At 41.0% G+C, this 21948-nt stretch overlaps 1 protein-coding gene across 2 annotated transcripts in view; it reads left to right on the top strand.

Moving 5' to 3' along the window:
• Nucleotides 1-21948, top strand: part of slc4a11 (solute carrier family 4 member 11) — an 86211-nt gene that overhangs the window by 19962 nt on the left and 44301 nt on the right. For both annotated transcript variants that reach the window (XM_084381086.1, XM_084381085.1), the window contains exons 2-4: nt 5858-5908; nt 10844-10960; nt 19986-20029. In XM_084381086.1, the coding sequence (XP_084237212.1) occupies nt 5858-5908; nt 10844-10960; nt 19986-20029 (212 nt within the window). The remainder of the gene's footprint in view (nt 1-5857; nt 5909-10843; nt 10961-19985; nt 20030-21948) is intronic.

The following is a 21948-nucleotide window of genomic DNA, read 5'->3' as shown; positions in this document are numbered from 1 at the left end:
GGCCTCATATGAACATCGACAGGCAAATTACTTTACCTTCAATCTCTAAAACTATCCATGAGCACGTCAAACATCAGATCATTTGCATGCATTTAACAGTTTATATTGTAAAGAAGTAAAACATCTGAGGGTGATATTTCCCCGGCCTCTCACAGCGGCAGGTGTCCTTGTGCCTTTCAGACTCTTTTGGTTGTCATTACGTCTCAATTCGCACCATTTAAATGAATCTGCTTCTGACTTGACAACAGAATAGCCTTCATGACTGCTAATGAGCCTGTCTCTAAAAGACCATCAGAGCGTGAACTATGTAAAGGTCCTTAATCAGCTGTCTAACAATTATGTGCATGTGTGTGCAGCCCATTATAGCAGACAGGAGGAAGAGTGTATTAACCGAGAACAGAAACAGAAACACATCCTGACTGAACGTGAAACAAATCTGTCTACCTTTGGAGTTTATGGTCTGCAAAAATGTAAACGGATGTACCAGGTTACTCACTTAAGTTAATGTTACTTATTTGGGGTGTTTACATTTAAATCACAGCTCTTTATTTGCTCATGATGTGAAACCCTGGTGTCTCACAACAGAGCAACATTCCCGCTGTACTTTTCATTGATCTGGCAAAGCCGGTACACGGGTAACATGCAGTTCCCTCCAATCCTTCTAAATCTCTTTCTGCATCTGTCAGCGGCAAACAGCTCAATACAAGCAGAGCACATGAATCTTCATGATGATCACAGCACTCAGGCGAAGACGCAGTTCAGAGGAGCGCAGCGTCCGCAGGAAGCTGGCGTGATGTGCCCCATAAATAAATGAGCAGCCCAATAGAAGAGCCCCTGCAGGACATAGAAAGAGTTGCTTTTGTTCAATGATTTTCAAACAGCTCTGTGTGCACTAAAAATAATTTCTTTTGAAGCGTGTGTTATCGATTTTATGTAAGTTTTCTTTTGACAGTGTGGTGTTTTGTTTTTGGTTTTACGGCTACATCTACGACCGCTGAATAATAATTGATTGTAATTTAAAAAGTCCTTCTTTAATTTGGATTATGTAACCCTGATCTGTACAGTCGTCCTCAAACATGAGAACTTCTCGTCTTGACTTTGTTGCAACCTCAATATTTTTGGGTTATTGGACTGTTGGTCCGACACAACAGGACACGTCACATTTGAGCTCTCGCAACTAATTTGAAATAATCGGCAGATTAACTGATGATGAAACTGATTATTAAATGCAGCTGTGATATTTCGGTGTGGGAAGAGGAAGCACTGTTCTCTCTGGCTGCATCAGGGGATCTCCAGTAAATCTCCCAATAAATGTTTTCACAAACTTCATTATTTATTAGATAGAGAATTCTGTGGCCTATTTTTACCATGCCCAAGGAGACTTTAAGTTGCGACGCTGATTTTTATTCCTATTTGCTCACGGGCTGTGAAGTGTTGTGCTGGATATTTTATGTATTTCAGCCACGCAGATGACACGAATGAAATTAGAAAATACAGCAGTATGTCGCAGCTTCTCAGATGTGCAGATTTTCTACTTTCTCTTTGTCACGTATGAGAGGACAAGTGAATAGCTTTTTGTTTTTGGACCCATTTGCGATGTATTTTTCACAATACTTTGGCAATTCTTGGACTAAACAATAACAAGAACATAATTGGCAGATTAATTCATAATTATTGTGGTTATACAACGTTTGGCTTTTGTTTTGTCTCCCATGTCTCGCACCCTGCGAGGAGGGGGAAAAAACAAACTTGCTGTAAAACTGGCTCACTCAGTATTTTGTTGTTTATTAGCCTGATGCTTAAGAGATGATAACTGGGTGGTACAGTCATCGCGGGGCTCTTAATGGGGCGTGAACATGACGTGCATTTAATCTCTCGGCTTATTTAACCTTGTGCTGCCGCAGCCTTTTACGTTAATGTGACAGCATTTAATACAGACTTGGAAGTGTTAGGGGAAATGTTAATCGACCCAACAGTAGGAGTACGATCGCTGACGCACAAGTCAGGAGGTAGACTGACGTGTGAAATTGACATCATGTTTACGTCAAAAAGGGGCTAACAACCACAATAATGACGGCAATGGTGATAATATAAATATCATTACAGCTGAGAGAGAGATGTATTTGTCAAGACGAGCAAAAAAAAATGTTCCAGGAGGCACACGATGATGCAAGGATGTCTGCCTCAGGCTGCTGAGCTGAGTGACTAGTTTATTTAGCTGCATATATAAAAACCACAGCGTAGGAAAACAGATTTTGTTGGTGAGGTTATGCAAACTACTATATATTGCTGAATGTCCATTGTGCCGGCAGTGTAGCCGAGTGCCTGTGCTCTGAAAAGATATGTTTAATGCAGCAGCTGCAAGTAAGCAAACTGTTGACGGGGATATATGTGATCGACCCGTGTGTGCTGCGTGGGAAGGTGAAGGAAAAAATGTACCTCTGTGTGACTGACATCACAATCAAACACACCCGGTAACACAGAAGCAGCCGAGGATGTCGGAGAAATGTTCCCACATGTTTGTTTTACTTATCTGAATTTTTTTCATTTTGATATTTGAGGGAGGTGGAAAAAGAAACACTGGAAAGTTTAGTTTCCTTTGCTAACTCTCGTCATAAATCAGGAAGATCTACAACCTCTTGAATTCATCTCGACACAGTCGACTCACCTGGCAGCGTCTCCTCCTTGGCTTCAGTAAGGAGCAGTGGTTCTGTAAACCCGACAGTTCATAGAAATAATGTCAGTGTAAAGGTGTCAAGTAAGGAATTGCAAGCTAAAAAATTCGAATGCACTTGTGCGACATTCACACGGTAAAAGGTCTTTGACATTTAAAACTCTTTTTTCCATTAGTAACCCGTCAGAGCTGCGGTCCTGAAGGTCGCTAATAAATCAGTTTATTCCATTTCATCTCATTTCAAGGCAGAGACCAAGTGTTTCAATCTTCTTAAAAGGATCCGAAGATGTGACGAACTTTATCAAACGGGCAACGGCATAGAATCGATAACAGGATAAAGAAATTATTATAATTAGACAAAGCTTATATCCTTTCCTTTGAATTAAGAGTAAAAGAGGCAGAGATCACTTTATCTGACCGGACGTCTGAAATGCTTCTACGTCACAGATACCATTAAAGAAAATTGGGTAAGAAAATTCAATTTACTTAATTTTACTTCCATTTCCTTAAGAGACAAAGTAATTTTTGGAAATGTGCTTATTCTATTTCTTGCAAAGAGTTCGATGAAAAGTTAAAAGCGTAGAGGAAGGCTGCCTGGCTTATATAAGTTTTATAGGGTGAGTCGAGAACTATTTATCATCGCTCCCTCACGAGAAAACTTCCCTCACAACCCCATTTTGTCATTTTAACATTTAGATGTTCGAACAGATTAAATTTATGAGGTTTAAAGTGTTAATTTTTTAGCTTTAGAGGTGCTGAACAAAGCCAGGCGAGCTGTTTCTCGCCCTGTTTCATTCTCTGTGCTAAACCGAAGCTAACCAGCATCATCACTTTTACTGTACAGCTGTGAGAATGGTATTTGGCAAGAAAACCAATAAGCGTATATGTTTCCCAAAATGACAAACTACATCTTTAAAATTGTCTTTATTCGTCAGAGATTTGGTTTGGGTACAGGATTGAAGAAAAAGCGGCAAATCAACAACAGTCAAGGGGCCGAAGAGGGAAGCTTAAGACACAATTTAAATATCTATTACAGAACCCAAGCAGCTGCATCATTACTGTACCTGTGTAGATTAGAAAAGCTAATTGTTACGGGGGTAAATGAATCCCAGCTTCCTCTCCAGATTCAACCCCAAGAGTGAAGGAACATTATATATAATTAAAATTGTATATTGTTTTCCTTCCTCCTTTCAGAAGGAGGGATCTTGTATACTTGACGTCCCTTTTCTATATCAGAGTTCGAGAGGACAATGTTTGTGTACGTGCTCGTGCAGGAATATGAGTGTGCGTGCGGCCATTTCTGTGCCCATTCGTCTGGGATTTTTAGAAGTCAAGTCAGGGAAATGCCCCCGAGACATGCCGTTGATCTTCGGTTATAGGATGAATATGTAAACATATCGGCTTAATGCTGAAGAAAAGCTTCACAGAAGTCGCCTCCCGCCCTCTCTTCCCCTCCCCTCCTCCCTCCCTCCCCCTTTCCTTCAGCCCACAATGTCTCAATAACCTTCAAAGTATCCCCCTCTCCCATATCTGCCTCGTCTCTCTGTGCCATCCGCATGCTGCACGCATCCACAGGGCCGCGTGACAAACCCTCTGAAATGTCGTACTCTAAATTCCCTCTCTGTGTGTATTTGTAGTGGAGCCTCTTCACCAGATTAAGTTTAATTCCAAAATGAGATATCCACCATTTTAAAAAACGCTGCACCCCCCCCCCCATTGCAAAACGATTTTCCTGCCTGGAAGCAAAAAAACTCACTGTGGATTATCACTGAATGTATGAGCCAAGTCAAGACCTTTAGCTGATGAAAAGAGTGTGTATTGCACATAATCAGCGCCTGTTAACATTTTCTTCCACCTAATGAACACGTCAGGAATGAAGCCTATGCATTTTTCTGATAACGCTCCCTCCTAAAGGGAATTCTTCTCTTCACCTTCTGGTTGAACCGCGGGGTTGCCCAGTTTGTTCTCACTCTCGCTCTGAGTGTCTTTGACAGCTCTGGACCCATTAGGAGGGAATATTTTACTTACCCAACCCGTCTGACACACACACGTAGTCTATTCACTGTTTACCAGCTCCTTTTTCTCCGTTAGCAAAGCTTGACAAGTCTCTGTCGAGCTGATCAGACCAAGACAAGTCAGGCAGCTCTTCCCATTAACGTTGTTTGCACTCGAGGGCGTCGCTGCTTTGCATTATTTAAATCAAATAAATCAGAGCAACAGGTTGAACAGGGCACCCACGGTGTCTCATCAGCAACAATTTTGGTAGTTGATGCATCATTTAAGACATTTTTTTGGTTCGGCTCTTTTTCATTGGGATTTAAATGTAAGGTAAATGTCAAAAATGTAAACGAACATGCTTCACAACCATGATAAAGTCAAACCTACGGACCAGATGATATTTCCAGGCATCCTGCTGTACGTACTGAAGACATAAGGGCTCAGATGATGTGATAGTCCGTCAAAAAAACCCAAAAAATTATATATTGGCTGATGTCCACACACATTTTGATCCCTCAGATTTAGTTATCAAACACTTGTGGCAAGAGATGTAACAAAGACAGGATATTTCAAAGATTATTAATCACCTTAATTATCAAAAATGACATCAGTGTACTGTAAACGGACGTATCTGTGATATCGGCTGATAACAGCAGCTAACCGTCGTATCATCGGGGCTCTAGATCTTACAGCTCTGCTGAGGAGGACACCGCTAATGTAACATCACGTGTTGGTCATGAGCACAAACCTCTCATCCCCGAATAGACGCACGTTCGAAACCTTGAAAAACACTCACACGGTTTCACAGCATCACAGTTCTCAGTGTGTCCTTCTTCGGCATTGTTATGCCTGTAAATGGCCGTCAGCAGGGAGATATTTTAGTCTGGAGTACATGAGTGAATGAATGTATGAGTTTTCATTAGTTGCGTCCTGTAACCGTGATATGCTTTATGCCTGTATGTCCAAATCTTTCCCTCTTGAACATCAGCACTAAATATCTAACAGTGCTGCGATCATGGCTCGCATTTCTTTTTGTCCCCATCTGCCATATAAACAATTACTGTGTAAAAATAACCACACATAATCTCATTTCAAAATGAAAATGACCCCCTGCAGGAGCTGATACTGTTGCCCAGTTTCACCTCAGTAATTTTCTGTCTTCCTCTGTTTTGCTCTCTCCTGCAGAGGCGCCTCCCTCTGGGATGTCCAAGAATGGATACTTCTTTCAAGAAATGGGTGAGTGTGAGCCGCCACCAGGACGTATAATAGCACTCTACATTACATTTTCATTTTTTTTCCCCAACAAAGCAACCAATAATAAGGACTCCATGAGTGTAATCCTCTCATCATAATGGGAAAAGAGGTCGAGGGATTTTTTTTTTTCATTTTAATGTTGCCAATAATGTGCGTCGTACAGTATAAAAGATGTGAATTAAAGATGGAGGCTGCAGGACAGACACAGAAAACTCTCCCAGCTCTCACACTCCACTGCATTTGGGATATAAATAATGAACTTTGCTCCGGCTGTTATGATAACGGCAGTTTCATTACCTTCAAGCCAAGGAGAGGCACCCAATTAGTATGTGCAGCACAAGCAGTCGGGACGAGAATATGCTCGCATTGGATCTCCCTGTCTCCCCCAGCCAATTATTCCCCCCTCCTGCAACACACCGATTCACTCAGCCAGATTCACAGGAGGCCCCCCGCTGCAGATGAACATAAGCGTCTTTATTAGGCAACCCTTTATCAGGATATAAATGCAATTACATTATTGTTGGCATGTAAGCATTATCCGCCATTGTCATCTCAGACGTTCATTAGCGAAGGTTGTTGTGGAAGTCCGATGCTCCTCAAAATAAAATAATATTTGTTGTATGTTTTGCACTGTGGACGCGGTTTGTTTACACTGGTGCCCTCTTATATTCTTCATTAGTCTAATAAAATAACAACAACAAACCTTTAATGTGTGCAAAATGGAATAAACGACTGAAACGTGAACAAATTGTTAGAAAATGGCTGCAGAAATAATGTCGTGATATGCTTTTCCCCATGTGATCTCCTTGATGGGTACGGGGGCTGCACTGTATTTTCAGCACAGCGGTTTCTGAAGCGATGCATCAAGGGGATAGTGCTACAGGTTGTTTTTAAAGGTGAGTCTGTGGATTTCAGGACTTAATTCAGGGATTCCCCCGAGGAGATTGTCGAGCAGACGTGGTAAGCACCACAGATCCAGGCGCATCTTATCGTCTGATCTTTTTTAGCGAGTAAATAAACAACAGCCACGCTCAATACAGGGTGAGGAAGTGTACCTCAGCTCCTTTCCCTGAAGCTTATTGTCTTACTTTACGTATACATATTCATTTTTTATTATCAGAGGTGGTCTTTAGTTCAGGCGAGGTGGCAGATCACCGTTTTGAAACACTGGGAAACCCTGTTATTTAGCTGGCATTATTGTTTTTCAGGTCCACATATTAAAATACAACCCTTTTAGTAGCAACATAACCTTCATCTGAATGGCTCAAGAGGATCTGATGACTCATAAAAATCAGCGATGCATAATTCAGCCGATAACGACCTGCTTTTCATGGCCAAAACTAACAAGATAACTAATAATTTCACATTTTTGTGGTTCCTAGCCTGTAGTTTGTGCACACTCGAGGGTCAGAAAGGTTAACATGTAGCGAGGAAAGATGGACGATTTAATATTTCATAACATTAAAAAGCTTGACGTCTTCCCTCCTCTCCGAACCGTCGTGTTCATGTGTTGCAAAGTGCAATCGTGCCGTCTTCCTCTGAAACTGAAACTGTTGATGGTAGATCACAAGTTTCAAGGTGCAAACAGCCATCGACTGCATCAGAGTTTGTAAATGCTGCTCTTGTCTGCTCTTATTTATTGGGCCAGAATTGTATCGCTTGTTGACATATCCTGCATACACTTATGTTTATGCCATGGAGATTAAGATTTTCAGCTGATGTTTGTTTATTGTTCTACATAAGCTAATGTTGTGTTGAACATCCTGTTTGTTGGCTTGAGAGTTTAGCCTGAAACAATAAGTCTTTTAACAGAACAGAAAGCTTATTTCGAACAAAGATTAAGTGTCCTCTCTGTTTCCGGCATCTCAAATGTGAATATTCGCTCCTTTTTTCTCCATTTTATATCATCGCACATCGACCGTCTTCATGTTTAAACGTTTTTAATTCCACGATTGAGTCTGAAGATAATTTTCTCGGCTATTCAAGTAATCGTTTAGTCAATATTTCCATCCTAATTTCCTAAAAATCGTCTTGTCACTCTCCAAAAAGCGAAAATATTCACTTTACTTTCAAACATTAAAAAAGAAAATGAGCCAGTCTTTAAAGTGAAAAGCTGGAACTGGGAATTGTTTGCTAAAAACAAACGATAATCGACTTGTTTTAGCTCTTTTAGACTGTTGGTTAGACAGAAAGCGACACTTTAAAGCACTTAGATTTGCTGTTTAATAGACACATTAATCGGCACATAACTGTCAGATTAATCCATCCGTGAAAACGACGGTTTCTTTCATCCTTATATAACCTTACGATGACACCTGCTGTGCATCTTTCCTCGAGTAATTCTCAGAACACAAAGCATAAAAGTTTAAACATCGTTAATGATGCAAGCGCGCTGTAGTGTGTCTGTGTGTAACGCTGTAGTGTGTCTGTATGTCACAGCTCAAAGGGCTGCTGCAGAACACTGCACACCGTTTGAAGGAAGCGCATCAATCATTCAGTGTTTTCATATCAAACATCACTCGCTCCTTCTGCATGTTGCATGTTTGTATTGACGGGTCACAGATACCGAGCTCCGCTTCATGTGCAGCTCATCTAAATTTAAATGCTGCAGAGCTGATTCGATTTAACATTGGAGTGACATTGCCAAAAGTACATTGCATATTTGCAGTTTAATATAAAAACAGATAAACATTTAAACTTTTTTTTTCTGAAATTGATACCAAAATGCATCTTGGAGTAAGGCCGTCGATTTTTTTTTTTCCTCCCGCTCTGCAGCCGCTCTTCTCTTCTCCCCAAGGTGATTTGAAAGTCAGAGCCCAGCCGGTGAGTCTGAGGCACAGAGGGATGCAGGCGAGGCGACGACACAGCGAGGTTCAAATAATGTCAAGTGCTGAGGGATGATCCTGATGCAAGACAAACTGAATGAACTGAAATTGGGGGCCCCCCTCACAGATAAGGTCAGCAGATAAAGAGCACGAGGATGAGATATTGTTCTCGTTGCATCAAGCCGATCGCCGGATGATATTTGGGAGCCCACCAGCAGCTGTAGATTTGGATTTAAGGGGGCTGCTGTGTCAGGAAGAGAGAACGCGATGAGTCATACAAACAGGCTCCAGGCTGCGTCCTGTGATGCTTTCTACCATACAAAATCCTTTCCATTGAACACCAGAAAACCTGCTAAAAAACCTGTCTACCCGCTGATTCATGGAATACATGTCTTCATATCAAAACAAACACAAACACACATCATTTCTGCCATATGGAATAAGATGGGAAAATACTCTCATCTGTGTGAAAATACAGATATTTGTCTTCGCTTGCGTGTGATGAAAAGGATACAGGGAAAACACATTTACATTCAAACACAATGGAAGCTACATTAAAAGGAGCAGCAGGGACTCGAGGATGAAAAATGAAAGAAGATGTGCTGCGTGCTGAGGTAAAAGGCTCTCTTCAAAAAGCCGCTGTCCTTTCTGATTAAGATGATTAATTGCAGTAAGCACGAGAGATTTTCTATAGATGTTTTTCTTTGCACAGGGGACTCTGCACCTTTGTCCTGAGGGGGGATTTATTTTGACACAAACAAAAGAGAAAACTGCAAATTAGACGCCTATAAAGTGAGATTCATCTGTTGTACCTCGCCAGATTTATGTACAGTCCACATCCACATATAAATAATGCCACAGTATAACACACAGCAGCTACAAAGGGTGCAGAAATAACAGAATGATCAACAAATCTTCTCCTTTTACTCGACAGCTAAGTCGAAAGCCACATCTTTGATTAATGTTTAAGTTACTTTTCGGTCTTACAGACATTTTCCACCCCAAAATAATTAAATACTGCTTCTATACCGACATATTTGATCACATTTACACGTCTCCAAACATGCTTTTATTTGCTTTTGACATTGATTAAAGATCTAAATCTGACCTGTAGAGATCTGCAGAGACAACATATTCTGTCGAATGGGATTTGTTCATTGTATTTTGGATTTTTTCAGAAAATAAGCTTGGTGGTGGCAAACACTTAAATGATTACATTGCAGTCGCATGACTTCATCGTCACCACCAGCGTCGTACTACACTATACTATACGTACTTTACCTTAAATTGATCAACCTTCGAGTTATAAAGTTAGAGTCAGAATAGTTTGCAACTAAAATCCCCCTTTTTTGTTTTCCTTGATGCACGTGTGGAGCGGATCTTTTAATATCTTTGGGCTTTGGACAGTTGGTCGGACAAACAAGACAGTTTGAGACACCAAATGTTTTAATAATTCATTGAAAAAATCACAAGTAGATCAACAAACCTGATCAGTCAAGCCTGAACTTAACAATAACCTGTAATTAAAAACTGTTTTCAAACTATATTTTGCGAAAAGGCCGAGAAAACAAACCCTGCCGTGAAATCTGACTGCGTGTTTAACAAGCGAGCCTCCTCGTGACATCCTTCAGGAGACACTTCTGCAATAGTTGCATATAATTCTGAGGATTTTTTTTGTTTTAAGCATCACTTGTTTATCACGGTGTCAGGATGGTTCACTGACTGTCAGATAAGCTGTCACGAAAAAGCAGAATTTCTTGTCTTAATCTCTTGTTGCTGTCTAAACTTTCCGTAAGCCTTATTCTGAGGATTTGACTGAAGGGGGGTCCTGAAATAGGAGTTATTGTCTTTATTTAAGAACATAAGACTAGGAAACTTAAGTTCCTGTCTTGTTTTTTTTTATTTTGACAACTGTATTAGCCTCATTTCATGGTCTTTTATCCTAAAACTTAAAGGTGAAGTAATGCACACTAAGAACCTGTTGAATTCCTGGACTCGCCAGCTACTTTGGCTGAAGACGATAACAATACAAGTGAGTTTCGCTGGCATCCGCTGAGGTCCAGGAGGTGACCCTGTGCTGTTGTGTCCCCAGAGCAGCGGGAGGTGGAGCAGGAGGAGGGCAGCGAGGGCCGAGAGGAGGGACAGGACTCGCCGATCGCCTGCGGAGATGACATCCACCTCTATGACAACCAGATCAGCCCTGGGCCAGGTCAGTACGGAGAGAGAGACGGAGTTAAGAGTGAGGGAGAGAGACAGGTAGAGAGTGAGAGGGCGGCGGGGGTTAGAGTGTGTGGTGGGGATAAAGAGGGAGGAAGAGACTTGAGGAAGAAGGAGTCGGGGAGACAGACGGGGAGGAGGAACAAAGCTTGAGAAGTGATAAGATAAAGGAGGGCTAACCCTTTCATTTACAGGCTGTTAATTAAGTTGAAAATGACTTTAAAGTACTGGGTAATTACAGCGGAAAATGAATGCAGAATAAATTATGGGAATTAAGCTAAACGTAATACTTTGGTTGTTACGGAGTTTTTTAGTGTTTTTGTCACTTATTGCGTCACAAAGACAGGTTGTTAGCAGCTGATACCAACCTGTGTGGTCACATATTTTAACCGCCAACACCCATAATTACCTTTTCCGCTGCCTGTAAAGTGTAGTGTGCATTGTTGGTGACAGACGTATGACCTTTATCTGTGATTTGGATGAAGTATGTTAATATGTACCACATACTGAATAAAGACAAGGTAGGTACCAGGAAATGTCACTTGTCACAAAATGTTGTTACCTTTCCACCGCCTGTAAAGTGTGATGTGAACTCTTACAGGGACATACAGGTAAATTACATTTTCATTTACAAACACATTAGGGTCTTTTAAATTGAAAGATCATGATGTGGAAACCGTTTGCTGCATTTCTTCGGTGCAACGACAATGTTGACATGCTGACCCTTAAAATATACAACCACAACATTCAGTATTACCTGCTAACAGCCTAATATTATACACTAAATCAACACAGTGTTAAGTTGCTGTTAAGGCAGCTATAATCAATATTTTTATAGTCACAATGGATTAAATGACTACTTGTACAGTTTGTGAAAGGGATTATAACCTTACTATGCAGCTCACTTGAGCTCTACGAAGCTTTTCACCATCTCTCAGCGCGTTGTCTTGGTATTGTGGCTCGTAAATTTACTTTTGGTGACATCGCTTTCATCAGTTTCATTTCCAGTTAAAGCAGGCAAATGTTCTCAGTTCTGATAAACCCATTGTGTGCTGCCTGATGAGCACCAAACTGCAGGCAGAAACAATTAGCAGATACCTGAGGGGTTTACCTCAGGGGTTTACAGGAGACCACCTGGGTAATCAGGAGTTTGTCCACAGCCCCTCGACAAGTCATTGAGATTTTCAATGACGTTTGCTCACTTCTTAAACAGAACCAGCACGCTCCAGTTCTCCTCCAGCTCTCTATGCAGAACCCTCTCATGTTAAATAGCCAATATAATGCCACTGCACTGCCTCCTCTGACCTGGTCTCATTTTCACTGCGACAATGTGTCAGAACCAGCTTGTGCAGATCTAAAGAAACTTGAGGAGCTGCCTCTCTGAATTTGCCTCTTCCAGTCAATAATCTCCTCTGTTTGTCAACTGACTGATCAATATCACATTTTTTTTTTTTTGCTCCTGGCACTTTTAGAGATGTTTTATATCATAACATGAGGCTCATTCTTCAAAAAGCAGTATTTGTCTCTCCAAGCAATCATTCAAGCACGAAGCACTCGAGAAACAACTTTCAACTCTTTTCTATGGAATTCACTGTGTTCTGAGTCCATCCGCAGCCCGTTGGCAGGTGTTGACTTGACAGACAGCTCCTCAGCTGCAGGTGCAGATGATTTTGACCCCATCACCAGAAACCCCACAAGTCAACAGGTTACCGTTGCCACGGTAACAGTCCCAGGTGCACCAGGGGGGAGAGGAGGGGGGGGGAAGAGAGGGAGATGTGACAGGTGACCATGTCACTCGGGCTGATTCTCCATACATAGTAACACTTAAGGCATCTGACAAGAGAGCCGGAGTGGTGCAAGCTGGGAACAAGTTAGAGGAAGAAAACAAGGGGGGAAAACTCTCCGTCTCAAGTTGGACGAGTGCATGTCAGGTCTAAAATAAGAGCGTGAAAACACCAGAGTGGCGATAGTGTAAACTGTCACAGCAGAACAGATCGTATAGTCAATGCCTGTTATCATGACTGTGGAGTTGCATATTCCCACCACTCTTTTTTGGGCCGTACCACTTCTCTTTCAGTTGACAGAAGGGTGGTGTTTGGACTTTTATTAGAAGAACAAAAATATAAGTACGTACAAATTCACCCCGGAAAAACCCTCACTCCCACCCCCGGGTGTCTAGACTTTATGAATTAAACGGATGAACTGATTAGATTTGAGTATTCAAAGGTCATCGTGATCAGATCAAATCATTATGACAACATTTTACACAAATGCCTTAAAGGATAAAATTAAGTTATGATATAAAAGTGAGGCGGTTACACAAGTTCTACTTCAGAATCAGTTTTTTTTTCTGCAATCTGCAAAGTAACTATTAACTAAAGTTATCCAACAAATGTAGTGGAGTAAAAAGTAGAATATTTGTGCCCAAAATGCCAGAAGTGTAAGTATAAAGTAGAAGAAAATGGAAATATTCAAGTAAAGTACAGGCACCTCCAAGTACTCGGTTACATTTCATCTCTGTATTTCTCATTTCAGTATAATTTGTCAAACTTAATCCTGCAGTCAGTTCTTCATCTTGTAGGAGCCGTGAGAATGAAGATAGTTTCACATTATTGCACATATTTATTTCAGTGCATTCAACAGGACATAATTTAAACCCAACACTGCCCAGAAAATAATATAATCCATCCAGAAATATAAAAAGGCTGTTAACTGTGGCAAAATCTCTGAGGGTGAGATACGTTATATCATCTCATGCTACATAATCGCCATATCACTCACCCCTGATCACGGAGCCATTGATTCGCAGCCGTGGCTTTAGTTTGAACCTGGCAGTGTTTTTTTTACTGCGCTCGTCTTCTTCTGTATCGCTGTAATATGTTGAATTCTCGCTGCTGTCATCAGGAAAAAAATTCTCACCCGTAGGTGCAGAAATGTTTGTCATGCCCAGCGGTGTCTGTTCCCAAATTTTCAGTGCATTATTCATTGACAGTGCAGCTGAATGTTGATGAGTGTGTTTTGTTTTTATTCCCGCCGCCCCTCCTCCTCCTCCTCCGCCTCTCCCGGAGTCGAGTTGTCACATACATTTGATCCCGGTGTCATTAGCTGTTTGCGTTTGCTTTTAATTTATGTCACTAATTATTAGGTTATGTTATTATTCCACATCAGCAGGCCGCTGTGGAATATGTCCACCATATCAAATCAATGTAAGACTCCCGAACAGGACTTTTAATCACATCCTGTCTGCCTACATAAGCAGTGGTTAGAATAGGAAATAGCGTAGTGATTACATCAGACCCCGAGACAGCAGCTCTTACCTAAATCTAATTTCAAAAACATGTCTGTTGTAATTAATTAATACCCCAGTTTATATTCAACAGTGGCTTCTTTCATGAAAAAATGTGGGATGCTTTTATGATTTTAATCTGTAACACTGGGACAGTATTCAATCTTGACCTTTATGAAATCATGTCTGTTGTATATTTGTAGCATACTAAAGATATGTTTTATAATGGCTTATCTGTTCGAGTTATTTAAAATGCATTATTTTTATTTAGTGTCCCAATGTGAGCTCTGCATCCTAAGTACTGCAGCGGTCTTGTTTTTTTTTTTACCACAGTGCGTCATCACTCAGAGGGAAAACAGGATTCATCGTTGCAAACACTAAATAGTTCTTGTCCTCATCTGTCTCAGCTCGTAGGAAATATCTTTACACGTTATGTTTTTCGATGTAGTCATCGTATGTTTCTTTCTTTCTGAATCATGAGACAGAAGATGAGGCAAAGTTATAAATGGAAAAATGAAGACGGCCTCAATAAGATAAGACAGATCAGTGGTAAATAATGCATTCGTTTAAACAGCTATTGGCAATATGTCAAACATTTCTAGGTTTATTTTGTTTTGTTTTTTACTTTTAAGTGCAGCTAAAATGTTCAAATGCACAAAAAAGCTCTAATAGTTCTGAATGTCTATTTTTTGGGGAAGAACTGTTCAGAAAATGATTGTCTCTGGACTAAAACTGTGTCTTTTACTGACTTTCAACCATATATTCAAGAGGAAATCCTCCTGAATATTTAGGGGGGTGAATGCTACGGAGTTTGGTGATCCTTCAAGTTTCCTTGCCATGAAATTCGGTACAGAAATCAATGGTGCCGACTCTTAAGGAATCCTGAATATCTTTAATGCCACCAGAAGGTCAAAGTTTTTTGGCTTATCCAGTGAATTTTCTCATAATCTACTAGACCAATTGGCATGAAATCTCATACTCATACTTGGACTTGATCCATGAGGTTTTATATTTGTTGTTCTGGGTGTAATTTCTGGACAGATATTTGACAGATTGCCACAATATTTGGTGCAGTCAGTCATACTTGATCCCCTCTGGATGAGCTACAGTAGCTTCGGTGATCCCTTAAGATTTTGCAATCAGGTTTTAGTTTTTGATAGATTCCACTTCACCGTCCTCGCGTTAGGTCTGCAGAGTCAGTAAAACATGCAGGTATCAGTGTACAAGTGGGCAGCAGACAAATATCACAGTGATTGATGGCAGTGATTCAAGTGAGTGTTGAAGATCAGAAATTGAAGAGCTTGTTGAGAGCGTTGTCAGCTGGTAATGCAGGGATGTTTGTTTTAGTCTCTCAGTGTTTTGACATGATTGTATCCATTCTTCTTTCTTCAGAGAACTTTGTCATAAAACTGTCAAATGGTCTCCATAAATAGAATTGATTCCATGATTATATTCCTGCCAGCGCCGGGCTCGCTTCCATTTTAGTTCGATCAATTTGGCTGAATATTGAAGTGGAAAAGTCACGAGGAAGGGCAGGCGTGTCTCACACTGGAAACTTGAGGATTTGGAGCTTTGAACAAGGACATTTTACTGACCTTGATAACTCTATGTGGGGTTTGATTCATGAACATGCAATACTGAGAACTTGGAGAATTTATTTCATCAATTGCTATCGAAGAAATTGCATAATTTCCAGAACCTTCAGCCTTGTTTTGTTGGTGTTTCTTGGTTAACAGACCTTTTCAATGATTCATGAAGGTCAGGGACAATGTCAGGGAATGGCAACGCAGGTTGGTGGTTGTTATTTTTAAAAAGGCAGACTGGAAGATGTGCTCCAATTATTGGATTATCACACTGCTCAGCCTCCCCAGGAAAGCTTCTGCTAGGGTCCTGGAAAGATCATTGAAGCTCGGATCCATCGGAGGGTTCATGGGCGATCGTACATCCAGTTAGCTTATTTAACCAGATTGACATCTGTGTCCGTGTTCTCGGTTGAAGTCAAACACTCTTTCATTGGGAGTTGGGATGACCTCGGCAACTTTGCAATTGATTGATGTGGTTTTGTTGGCTTCGTCAGTCCTTGACCTTCAGCATGCTCTGGGGCAGTTCACGGTCAAGTGTGAATCAGTCGGCAAATCAAAGTTTGACATGGGTTTTCTGCCAGAAAATTGAGTTTTAGTCCCAAGGTCTCGTTCACAAGTGATGGTAAATTGGAGAGACATCAGCAGTAATGCAGGCATTGTATCCAAACACTGTGGCGAAGAGGGAGCAGAGCCAATGATGAGCAAGCTGAGGTGGTTTGGGCATCTGATCACAATGCTTCTTGGGCGCCTTCCCAGGGGTTTTACAGGCACATCCAGATGGTAGGAGACCTATATCTTATTTGGATGGATGGATGGATGGATGGTTTAATGGATGGACGGATGGATGGTTTAATGGATTAATGGATGGATGGATGGATAGATGGATGGATGGATGGATGATTGGATTAATGGATGGATGGATGATTGGATTAATGGATGGATGGATGGTTGGATTAATGAATGGTTGGATTAATGAATGGATGATGGATGGGTGGATTGCATAGAGATTTCAGGGCAAAGGGTTTTCTCTATTAGTCTGATCCGAAAGGGTTGTGATGAATTCCATGTTTGTTCATTTTCTGATTATTTTCTGATTTTATTTTATGAAACACAGAGTAACAGAGAAGGTAAAATATTTCCATGCAAAATATTCTCTGGCGCTGATAAAAAGAAAAAGCCTGAGAACAGCTGCCTGAGAAGCAATTACTAAAATATTAACACATTTGCAAGGACATGTCATGCAGAGGTCAAGGTTTGAGTTTTTTCATTTGCCTCTGAATTGAGTATTTTGTGCAGAATAATGTGGTATTTGGCGAAGCAATCTGCCGGTTTATTTTGTTTCTGTGCAGAATTAGTGCAGGTTTTGAATAAAATCGGAAGCGCTCTTAAATAGGCATTCATCGAATTTGTTTTAATGATTGTGAATTTTCAGGGACGTTAGATTGTATACTGTAAACAGCAGTTCAAGTAAATAAAGACCGTGTTTATACCGGTTCCCTGTGAACTTCGCTTTCACTGTGCTGTTTTTTTGCCGCCACCGGGCAGGAAATCTCCCAGGAAAATAAAAAGCTGGAAGCACTGGCACCGTTTCTATCTGCTTTCATGTCTCCATTAGAGACTTTAATGAATGAATAAACCCACATTTTGTCCTTTGCTGTTGGTAGTTGGTAGGAAACATAAGGCGATCTGGTTGTTTTTGTTACCGCTGTGGCAACAATAATACCACTTTGAAACACTAGAGGAGGAGAGTTGTCTGTTTCCACTTCAGCTTCTCTTTTTATGGACGTGAGCAGTGTTACAACCCCAGAATTTACATATTTTACACATAACATAAAAATGAAGTATTTATTTTTAATGTAGAGTGGATCCAACTCTGGATGATATCCAAAAAATCTGCTTCATAAGTTCAGACACTGGTCTGATCAGTGCATCCCTACTGTTTCACTCTGACTTAAGCAATGGGGCACATTAAATCTTAATGGGCACATCAATTCTTAAAGGCAGAGTTTGGGGAGATTGGTGGTAAATGTATTCTTAGTATGCTGAAAGTTTAAAAATGTGAACCATCGGTGTTTTGATACCAGTTAAATTGAACTTTTTTTCAACACGACCAAACCGGTTATTTTCATTTCAAACACGTTCGTGTCTCAAACTAACCCCGGCCCAAGGACACTCGAGCCTGTTTGGATACGAGATCCTGTCCTATCACACAGTAATTCAGCCATTGTCAGTCACCACCCTGCAACCCTTAATGACTAAAATAATACAACACTCCACTCTGATATTACATAACACTTGTGGCAGACAGAATATAATCAACAGTTGTAAGTGTCACATTGATCAAATAAGGAAACCAAGTAGGGAAACAAGCCGGTGTCACATTTGAACACTTCCTCTCCCTAATCCCTAAACCCTGAAATTCTCCTGGATTACTTTAAGCCACACAGTATATTGAGACGTACAGAGGGCCATTAGAAGGAGGTGATCATTGGGGAAGAGGTAATCTTATATGAATATATGAATATCTCCTTACGGCTGCAGCCTGACAGCAATTAGAGCCGCAGCTCCTTCTCCCCTCTGGGAGCGGATAAGCCCAAGCCGTGTGCTTTTTGATTGTGAAGCTTTGATGAACCAAATCCACTGCACACGACACGTGCCCCCTGCCATAGTCTCATCACAGAGGTGGGGAGGCTGGGGCTCTCTTTTCTTCCTCCACTGCCTGCAGGGTTTTATGACGGCAAGGTGTTTGGTGTGCCGATGAAAGCCCCCCCCCCCTCCCCTTTCTCTGCAGACTTGCACTCAAACATGTTCACTTGTGGCTGGATTATTGATATTATGATATCGTGGCGCTTTCCTCGGGCTCATTGGCTTGTTAAAAGGGGGGGTGGGGGGGGGGGTTTCCTTTGCTTTTCCATAGCTGGAGGGTGGAGTTAAAGCGCTGATTGATTTCCAGACGGAGCCGACACAGTGCATCACGCGGAGCAGAGGAGGAAAGCCCATGGTAACCTAATAACGTCCTCCCCACAGTAAACGGCGATAACCGCGTTATGTAACTCGGTGGCGGACTGTTTTATGAGAGTCAGCAGGGTACTGACAGGCTGCTGGTTAAGGGACTGAAGTGTGTTGAAAACCTCATTCCCTCGGTTTGTCCCCGTATTGTTTTCTAGCATAAAAGGTTTTTCCTCCCTTTCCTTTCCTTTTTTTTTTTTTCCCAGCACTGGGAAAATCCAGACCTTTGTACTTTATCTGAGCACTCGCCTCAGCTCCACAGACATGTGTATTAAAGCCTTATCAGCAGAGAACTTCCAATCCCTGTTCAATGAGAGCATTTAGAGACTCGCCTCTTGACATTTTCATCACTGTTAGAAAAAAAGAGGTCCCGGGCTTCTTTTCTTTCCTGGCTGAGTGGTTGTTTCTTGTGATCTTTATTTCAGACTTTGGTAATGAGTGCGCTGTTGCTTTTTAAATGCAAATACAGGACGTGACAATTACCGTGTCACTACAGATTTGCAGTAAAACTTTAAGGATTTTAACTTGTAATATTCTGATTCAACAAAAGCAAGAAAGCCTGAAGACATGGAGTGTCCTTGAGCTGTCGGGGTGACCTTACACCGCCTTAAGTCCTGTTATTCATTTCATATAATCTCTTTTCCCTCGACTGTCTAATGAGGGAAACAAACGGCTCACATATGATAGACATGGCTTTAATAATTCTTAAAATGTGGAGGGCACGACTTTGAGAAATGGTCGCCAGCTTGACCACCAGACGTTGTGTTTTGGTTGCCAAAGGTGATAAAATAGTTTCCTTATTTTAATGTGTTTAATTTATTGAAAATATATATGTACTGTATCTACTTTTTTAATATATTTCCAACAAACTAAGGCTGAGCAATTAATCAAAATATTATTAAAATTGATGGCAAATCTTCTCCGATGTTGTTTTTTTCTGCTTACCCCACAAATCACAGATACTTGAATGTGACACAAGCGTGTTTGAAACCTTTCAGTGGACATCAGGATACATTAATCACAGACATACCACATTTGATTTATTTTCTGCAACCCCGTGTTGTATAATGTTAAATAAATCAACATGAGCCTTGACGATGTTTTGTCTAATCGCACCTCTTGTCTTGTTTTCTCTGCAGAGGCTGACGACTCCGGTTGCGTGTTGTTGAACACATCAAGAAAGGTACGTGTACACATTTATTCCATTAAATTTAATGCAGCAAGTGAGTTTTTTGCAGTCAAGTAACTCAGCACATTGTTGACGATGAGCTCATTTTAAATTTGACTTCAGATACAATATTTAAACTCTTCGTCTCAAATCTGGGAGGATAGAATATACAAAGAAGGTCCCTGATGTTTAAATTAGAAGAACAAAACATTACACAACATTAGTTTTAACATCTAATGTATGTAAGATATGTTCGACAACTGAATAGCTCTGCTGTCGGTGTGAATATCTTCTATGAAACTGTTTATCTTCCCGTGAAGCTTTACCATTGGCTCTCTCATTCTGCTCCATGTTTGGAGTTTATTCTAATGTTTTAGAAAGCGATTTGTAAGTTAAGGCCAATTTTAGTTTAAAAATGTATGTTTTGGGTTGTAATACCACTTTGTGCCACAAGAGGCGATCGTCCAAAAGGCCCTGTAGTTCCAGCTGGGAGATGTAGAGGCAGCGTTTCCTCACAATAAACTCACAAAATGTCAAGAAAATAAATATTTGAACACCTTTTTTTCCTCACCGAACAGAAAAAATGCACCTGTGCACCGTCTGAATCCAAGTTTCTCTTTTTCACCGAACTGAGATGAGCTGAATCGCCCCATTAACTCATCATAACACAAACTCTCAAACTCAAACAGTCTAAATAAATCCTCGATTGAAAAGATTGCAGCTTTACACACCATTGTCGCCCGCTGCCAGCTCACCTGCCTCTTTACCGCTCTTCTGTCCCCACCTGCCGCGTCTTCTCGTTCCTGGAGTCATAGTCCTGATGGGAGCCGCTGTAAATCACCTCCATACTGTCTCAGAGGCAGTGTCCAGGCCCAGTCGGGTGTCCAGCCATTGTCACTCGGAAGCTGGTTGACTGTGACTGTTGACCAGGGGTCACCCAAGGTTGCTTTGCGGGCAGGCTCCTGTTACCTAATAGGGCCACTTAGCTCCATGGCTACCTGACCTACAGCTAAGAGTAGGAAGTCCAGTGCAGTGAGCAGCTGGCGTGGCCATTTCCTACAAATCATACTTTTTAATGATACTTTTACAACAGTCAGTGCATCCAGACTTTGCAGCAGAGCATCAACATTTGATCAATCAGAGAGGGATCTTATGGAAAAGCTCAGGAAATCCCAATGATATCATTATCGTCTGCTGATGCAGGGCATTTTAGAAAACATCTCTGATGGTGTTGCCTGTCTGATGGTCCTGTAGATGCCTGTCTGATGGCTACCCTGAGGCCCCATGTGTTTGCCATTTTAATTGGCTTTCTGTTTGAATGAACACTGCATTATGGGAAGAAAGTCTTCAATCACTGACAGACAGACCTGTGCACTGTATGCAGATTTTCATTCCAAACAAACACAATAGCAGCTGATTTCATTAGAAATTCAAGAGGGAGTACTCAAAGAAATCAAACCTTTGTTTTTGATGTTCATAAAGTGATAAAAAAAAATACAAATAAAACGAAAATGAAGGTCAAATTCACCCCATAAAAACATAAAAACTAGAACTGTCTAATGTGGATTCTCAGTTAAAAATGATTATTTAAGGTTTCTGTTTGCAGATCCTCTCAGTTCGTCTTTCTGACTGCCAAAAGTAGAGTGTTAGTCCTGGCATAGAGACCAAATAGTGTGAGAGGAACTCACCAAAGAATCTGACACTTGAAATCAGTAAGTTTGAGTTATTCAGAAACCAATAGCAGTATTTTTAAAGTCTACTCCCTGTGATGGGACTTTAAAGAGGCTGTAATGTGTCCTCTGCCTCTGGACTTGGCCAGCATACCTGCTGCTACATTTTAGATCATCTGCATTTCAAGGCTTTCCGGGATAGACCAGAGAAGACAGAATTACAGTAATCAAGACTGCCGGTGAGGAACGTCTTTTCAGAGTCTG

This window comes from Pagrus pagrus (genome assembly GCF_965226575.1).
Source record: "Pagrus pagrus genome assembly, chromosome: 18".
In the NCBI taxonomy this organism is placed as follows: domain Eukaryota; kingdom Metazoa; phylum Chordata; class Actinopteri; order Spariformes; family Sparidae; genus Pagrus; species Pagrus pagrus.
The sequence above is the reverse complement of the archived record's forward strand: the minus strand, read 5'-3'. Positions and strand labels throughout refer to the sequence as shown.